Source organism: Pristiophorus japonicus, chromosome 11 (genome assembly GCF_044704955.1).
Source record: "Pristiophorus japonicus isolate sPriJap1 chromosome 11, sPriJap1.hap1, whole genome shotgun sequence".
In the NCBI taxonomy this organism is placed as follows: domain Eukaryota; kingdom Metazoa; phylum Chordata; class Chondrichthyes; family Pristiophoridae; genus Pristiophorus; species Pristiophorus japonicus.
Genome location: NC_091987.1, coordinates 79,655,142 through 79,663,109, shown reverse-complemented (window position 1 = coordinate 79,663,109; position 7,968 = coordinate 79,655,142). Strand labels below are relative to the sequence as shown.

General features: G+C 38.5%; 1 protein-coding gene across 1 annotated transcript in view; it reads right to left on the bottom strand.

The window, feature by feature from the left end:
• LOC139276110 (uncharacterized) overlaps positions 1–7,968 on the bottom strand; it is a 50,130-nt gene continuing 42,162 nt past the window's right edge. Inside the window, exons 8-11 of the mRNA XM_070893615.1 lie at positions 4,606–6,095; positions 3,163–3,223; positions 1,627–1,699; positions 1–1,120 (exon numbers count right to left, since the gene is read on the bottom strand). Of these exons, the coding sequence (XP_070749716.1) occupies positions 1,075–1,120; positions 1,627–1,699; positions 3,163–3,223; positions 4,606–6,095 (1,670 nt within the window). The 3' untranslated portion in view covers positions 1–1,074. The remainder of the gene's footprint in view (positions 1,121–1,626; positions 1,700–3,162; positions 3,224–4,605; positions 6,096–7,968) is intronic.

Genomic DNA, 7,968 nt, shown 5'->3' with positions numbered 1-7,968 from the left:
AATCTTAGCATAAAACAAATATATGCTTGCTGCTTATCGATAGTGGCCAAGCTAAGGTGAATCAATGTACCTTCAGCAATTTTTCTTGATGAAGGTACTATTAATTTAAAAAGTCAAAATTAAAAAAAGACAATAGCTAGAAATTACAAGCCATACTTTACAGACAAGTACTTGGAAACCAAGGAGAGGTTCACACTGCAACTGTAGCTGCCCTTCACACTGAAGCTGCGGTTATCGTGTACATGCAGCTTGAAACCAGAACAAAGAGGAGAAAGAATTCCTGTAAGAGGCAGTCTTGCTCCATCTTTGCTTCAGAATCAGTTTGGACGTTGATACTTGAATTATAGTCCACAAGTTAGTGTTGGGGCAAAGACAAAACTGCTGTGCACTGACTCTAAACTTGTGGTATGAATATACAGTTCCTTTCATGCCGAATTATCCACGTGCATCTTGGGAACGTAGGTAGTCATTAAAAAATAGAAGAAAATATTGCATAAAATTCAGCACAATACATACATAAAAGTTAAGAAAAATTTATTAAAAGACATAAAAGGGGAGTTATTTTTTGCTGTAATATTAATTAGATCAATAATGTGAAATACAAGAGGGACTGTAATAGTATTAAAATATGGTCATATTAGATGGAACAGAAAATGAGTAGGTAAATAATTTCCCACTAGACATATGCTATATAGGCACCATGGTAATATAGCTTACATTTTATCCAGTATCGAGGCCGAAAGCTTAAAGTCTGGCACAGACCAGCATTTGGATTCAGCGTGCTTTCACCAACAGGTGGAGGCATTGACTGCTCGTTGGCTGGTCATCTCCCCACAAACTTTGAAGCACATGTCCTGTTGTTCAAGTTGCACAGTACTACATTTGTGGGGAAGGAAGAGGAGAGTGGAAAAATACCCAGGCTAAATGTTAGTACTTTTTAAAAAAACAAAAAAGCCTTTGTTGTTTATAATACTGGAGAACATGATCAGTTCAAAAGGATTAACATAGCCGGACACAACCAAAAACAAGTTTATGATGCACTTTACAATTTCTTCATAATGAGGTGAGGGCAGTTCAGACTGGTGTGTTCAGTTTGTTATAGTCCAGTTTTCTAGACACTCTGATAGGAGGAAATAAAAAGGAGTTAGATTTTTTTTAAAATTCTTCACATACAGCATTTTAACTATTAATTTTGTTTCTAGGAATAGTCTACTCTTAATTCAGCCACTTACTTTTTCTAAAGCACTAAAATCCCACTGTCGTTATTGACATTGATTGATTCAAATTATTGGAGAATTTACATTTTAGTACAAAACTGAATCATCAGGACTATATTATGTTAAATTAAACACAAATCAAATATTCTGTGCTAATAAACAGCAGATAATATGAAACCAATTACATATATTGCAGTGCAGTCTGCTGCTCCCCATTTTCACAAGAATTCAACAAATTGGTAGAAAGCAACTGAACTTATCTTTTTTTAAACTCTTAGAACTATTGCCTGCAGTACATTAAAACCACAATGCTCACTTTTTATCTCCACAAATGACGTGCACATTCCTAGGGAGACACAATGGAGAAGATGAAGAACCTGTACAATAAAATTAACCTTTCAGTGCATACCTGTTTCGAAGTCTGGGCGATAAACATAAGCTCACTGTGTTTCCAGAACTATTTATTACAGGCAAAGCAGTACCTGAAAATAAGCAAAGCAAATTTAACATTGCCCAATTTGTATCTTAAAGAAAAAATTACTGTAGAAAAATAAAATACAACCGGGACTAACTTCACCACAGAAGAGCTGTGGATGTTCAATACTTAAGATCTTTCAGGGGAGGATCTTTATCTCAGACAGACTAGATCTGGCTGTCATTTTTAAGATCTCTTCTCTGTGGGGATTTGTCGACCATTAAATCTAATCACATTTTCCTCTTGGTTGCTTTTATTTTCTATTTCCATAGAGCTGTGCCTATTGTCCCAAAGGTAGATTAGAAATCAAGGACAGGAAGACTCACCATAAGATCTGCAGTTTCCCTAATCTAACTCTTGGGTTAACTATATGCTTAACTAATTGTTAAAACATTGAAAACACCAGTCAACAGGGCAATTTTTGTTGCATCTTCTCGAAGAGTTGCAGGATAAAAAAACATAACATTTATAATTTGAAGACATTTAAACTAAATAGGCACCAAAACTGCAACAATGCATGTAAATTTAGCTTGATTTACAAGCCAGAAGTCAACCAGCCATCAAAGGAAAATAACGAGATCCCCTGGAAGAGATACTCTCTGTCTGCTTCAGCTCGAAGTGTCTTTTTGAGTCTCGCTACTCAATTTATAGTCAAGAGCTTAAAAATTCAATTGCGCCCAAGTGAGGGTGTATACCTAATGGAAGTTGTGGTTGGTTTGCTGGCCTCATTATGGCAGTATCAGCACGCTACAGGTGCAGCTTTTTGGTTGTGGCGGTGGAGCAAATGGGGCCAGCTCGGACACTGTCCAAGGGACTCAGGCGAGACTGGGATTGGGGGCAGGGAATTGGGAGGGGCGCGAGCAGTGTTTGGCAGCAGCCCGGGGTTTTAATGGGGAACAGGCCCATTGCAGATGCAAATCTGGGGCCCAACGTTTTCAGGCAGGCACCCTGGACAATTAGAGGCGCCTTAACCAATATAGCGTGACTCACTTATGGCACGGAATAGATACACGCCGCTGCCAGTCATATTGGACCCTTGTAAATCGCAAATGATTTTCTAAGCCCACATGTTTTGCGTTAGTGCAAAGCCAACAAAGCCCAAACTATTTTGCATAGTTGCTGCATTTAATATAAACACACGGCAAGGGATCACTGAAATCCAACAGCATTGCATACTGAAAGCAGGCTCTAGGGTTTTTGTCTTTTGTGGGCGAGGTAATTTCATAGCTGGGAATGGTGACAGGCATGCATTTATACTGTAACTTTATATTTGCTGCAAAGCAGTTTCGACTTCACAGCAATACTTTAGGATTTTTCAATACAAAATATTGAGGGTGTTCGGAGGGCTTTAGCATCCATCTGATCTACAACACTCTCGACTTAAAGGAATCAAACTGTAAGTGCAAAACAATTGCATTAAATAGACTGTAATTAACTACAAAGAGCCAGATTATATAGTTCAATACATACCAGAATTAGAGTACAATCTAGCATTACCATCCCATTTAATAAATGGGCCAGCAGTAATTTTCTGGAAAATGTAAAAAAGTGAAAAATTGTAAATACAACTGAAGTCAAAATGGGCTGAATTGCATTACAGCTATCTCAAATGTTACAATATGCATTATAGACTGCAACATTTATAGAATACTGCAGCACATGAGGAAGTCATTCGGCCCACTTAGTCTCCGGCAGCTCTTTCGAAGAGCAATCCAGTTAGTCCCACTCAACCAATTCTTTCGCCATATCCTTGCAATTTTTTCTGCTTCAAATATTTAAGTATTCAAAGAACCTTGTTCATATACAGTATGCATGGTATTATAATGGAGACAGAGTGCATTCAGATAATATCTACACTATTTAAATTATATTAACCTTGAATTTAAGGCATGCTCATAGACAAACAGAAATCTATTAATTTAATCCATTTTTACTGCATGCTGCTCCACCTTCAGACAGATATGTGTTGAAGCTGGTCCAAATTAGAAGTCATAGATTAATCATATGCATCAGTAAACTGTCATTACAAACAAGAATTATACGCACTAGAGACATTTTGTAACGTATACCAAAGAGGAAACTGATGAGACATGTATTTTTCCTGTACAAATGAAGTACAAACGAGAGACTTCAAGATGCAAGGGAAGTAAGCTTATGTAGTGTGCAGCAAATTTGTGCTACATTTTGTGAACAGATTCCAGCACGACATACTACAACTAAACTTGTTACCCTTTCTTTAAAAGGCATTGTTCAGACGATTGCATTCCATCCTAAATTAGCTTTATAGGGTGGGGGTAAAAAGAAATACAGCAAACACAAAAGTTAAAACATGCCACCCCTTCAACTAGACAAATGTCTATAATTTACATGAAGGCTCAGAACATTTTATTAACAGAAGTAAATAAACTGGATGGAAAACATTCTATACAACCACAGATTCTAATTCAATGTAGAGTTTCTACTAATGCTCAAAACAAAAATCTTAATTCTCAGTTTAGATATTATGGGGTCTTCAAATTGAACTACAGCTTGGTTACTGACAGTTGCTAGTTGTATTATTAAGCATATTTAGTGTTGTGGTATCAATACACTATAAGAAAGAAATAAAACCCATATCTAAGTCAGTGCAGTTTATGATGCAATACTCTTAATTCATTGCCTCCGTTTGATCTCATCACAGCCACTGCCAGTGCTTCAGCCTAGTAGTAGACAGTGAAAAGCACTCTAGTTACAACCTAAACTTGGAATGACAAAAATCTATAACGCCACTGCTAATTCTTTGTTGTCATTCCATGTGGGGGCATAATATGGAAGTTTCATCTGTCCAGAATTATGTTTTATTAAAATCCTGGTGACGATCATCAGTATGAAACTAGGCATGCACATTTAAAAAAAATTCAGTTAAACCTTCACCTCTCCATCTTGTTGGCTTCTCGGAGAATAAAATCCACCCATTCGTGTGCAGTGGTAATTCTGTCCTTGCAATACAGTATTCAGAAGCAACATTTCCTGACTACTTTGCCTTGAACTAGAGTACTCCGGAAAGGAGCGGAACCTCTTTAATGGTAATCGAGATGTTTCCCATGTTTGGTCAATACAGGCAGCTCGTTTTCTTGATAGCTGGGATGGGGAGTTTGTAACAGATGTCACTGATGTTATAGTTCTACCAGGGACAGAACAGACATTCAATATATTGGGAAGTTTCATCGTAGTTGAAACAGAGCATGAACTACGAACTAAGTTTTGATACACCGATTCAAATGCATCCATTTCTTTTGCTTGCTTTTTAAATGGGCTCTGTATGGAATAGAACATGGTTGGAAGAGAACTCACAACAGATGACAGTGAATGCCTCTGTTTATTTCTTTGGCCAGTACAGGAAATGTTACTGGAGCACAAAAGCATTCCACATGGTGATTTGTTGAAATTTGTTGCTACAGAATCCGGTTTTGTCACTGTACCGTTGTTCAATGGATACAGTTCTGCATTTGGTAGATGGTTAAGAATGATTTTCGAACTTGGTGATTGTGCCATTGCCATTTTAGGTTTTGGGCTCAAACATTTTAATCTGCAGGCTTTAGTCAAGGTATTCAGCTGGGGCAAAGATGATTCATTCAAAGAGGTTACATTCCTAGCTGAAGCTTTCCTTACACTGCAGCAATTTGTAACTGGTACTGGACTTTTTGGGTTACAAGGTCTTAGTAGTACTGGCTGGGAGTAACTTGCATCATTGTATGAATTTCTAAACTTCAAAGTTTCAATTTCAAATGATTTTGAATTTGTTTGTAGCACAGCCTCAGAATCTTCAGCAGTAGTCATGGAACAACTTGTCTCTAGGTTACCTTGTGTGGTTTTGTATCTTTGCTGAGAACAAACTTTACTATCCATATGTTTGGTTCCAGCATCAATAAAAGTATAATCCTCTATCTTCTTTAATTTCTGAGCATCCATCATGGCCTTGATTCTTATTCCATCTTGAGTTGTATTTGGCTTCGATTTGCATACATTTAACTGGAGCCGTCGATAGTGTTTTATTAACCTCGAGGCAGCCTGTGCCTTGTAACTACGGTCAAGCAAGTTACTCATTGAAGCTAGCATACTTGGATAGATATCAATAAGTGTAGTATCACTTAAACCAGATGAAGTACTATCATGGCTTTCCATGGGAGCTTGGTCGATACAAGTGGGTTCAGTTTCTCCCAAATCCAATACATCGCTTCTACTTTTCTCAAACTTGAGCGAGTAAGAAAGTTCTGTGCTACCAGGTACACAAAGTGGCCTCGACAACAACTGGTCATAGGGCACAGAAGCTGCTAAATTTGAATCATCTTTGTCATCATGCTCAGATCTTGTCGAATGATTTAAATCTCCAGAAATTGTTGTCTGAAAGTCATCACTGCAATCTTTAAGAGACAAAAGAATGAAATATTTAAGACATTGAAATTAAGACAAGTTATAAACAACGTTTGGCCCTATTAGTAAACAGTAAACAGCAAAATGGAAACAATAATGAGAAGCTGCTATAGATACAACAGTCTTCATTGACCTGACGAAACAAAAAGGAGTTACCTGGTAAATAAGTTATAACCGGAACACGGTAATGTTACTAATGATTTAAAATGGCCATAATTCTAACCATGAATAATTTCAATTACACAGATATTGACTGGGAAAACAGCAGAGGAACAGGTGCACATTTGTAGGGGTGTTACAGGATTGTTTCCTTTTCTCAGCATGTTGAGTAGCTATCACAACCAGAGAACTAATTTTCATCAATGACCCAGGACTGTTACATAATGAAAAGGCATGGGGAAAGGTTTAGGAATCTTCAGAACTGAAATGGTTAGGAGAGTGCAGAGACAGAAAAGGGCATAAGTAAAATTTCCAAATGTGTGCAGGATACCAAAATAGGAGGCAGACCAATTAATAAAGAACAATGCAACCAGAATCAGAAGAATTTCGATCTATCGCTAAATGGGCTAGTAGGTAACAGATGTTGTTCAATATTAATAATCATAAAATAATTAGTACTAGAGCAAGGAACCAAAAGAAAAAGTATAAATGGAATGCTATTTCATCAAGTAGATGTCTTACTGGGGAGAGCAATTGGTTGAAGGATATGGTGAGAATGCAGGTAGTTGGTTTTGATCCATGAAAAATGGATAGGTCAGCTTGGCTCAGTGCTAGCACTCTTGCCTTGGAGTCAGAAGGTTGTGGGTTCTTGGGACTTGTTACAGTGGATATTAAAACAATTCCAGGCACATTTGAAGAAGAGCAGGTACCTCTTTGTGCCCTGCCCAACATTTATCTCCAACGTAGATAAACTGGTTATTTATGTCATTACTGTTTGTGGGACATTGTTTTCCGACAAATTAGCTGCTGCAGTTGCCTACATAAGTGACTACTAATGTCCGTATTTTTTGGGGGTGTGCAGCCCCTTTAAGGGGCTGTGCGACCCATTCACAGGGTCGCGCATGCGCAAACGTTAACATAGGAAAAGTTGGTCCCTGGTTGCGCAGCTTATAGGAAACATTGGTGACTACACATCAAAAGTAAGTAATTGAAGTATTTTGGGAAGTCAACAACTTTTTATTTATAATGGGCCCAAGTTTCCACATGATTTGCGCCTGATTTTTAGGAGCAACTGGTGGAGAACGGACTATCTTAGAAATCGCAATTCTCCACATTTTTTTTTCTGCAGTTCTAGTCAGGTAGAACAGTTCTACTTTGGAACAGAATTTTTTCTTCAAAAGGGGCGTGTCCGGCCACTGACGCCTGATTTGAAAGTTTCCACAGTGAAAATGTACTCCAAACTAAAGTAGAATGGAGCAAGTGAAGATTTTTGTAGAACTGAAAAAACCTGTTCTACACATTAAAAAATCAGGCGCAGGTTACAAATTAGGCGTCCAGAACGAGGTCGGGGGGGGGTGGGGGGGGAAGGGAAGTCATTAAATTCTATAATAAATCCTTATTTATACTTATACAAATAAATCCAGCCTGAATAAACATTTATAAGCAAAGAAAAGATTAAATAAACCATCTTCCTACCTGTGTGAAAGTGCTTCAGCCAGGGAGAATTCTGCAGCCGTTCGTGCCGCTGAGCGGGAGGGGGGGGGGGGGAGGAGAAAGCGGTTTGTTGTTGTGGAGGGGAGGGAGGGGAAGGAGACAGCGGCTTGTTGCCGCGCAGAGGAGGGGAGGGAGGGGAAGGAGACAGCGGCTTGTTGCCGTGGAGGGGAGGGGAGGGAGGGGAAGGAGACAGCGGCTTGTTGCCGTGGA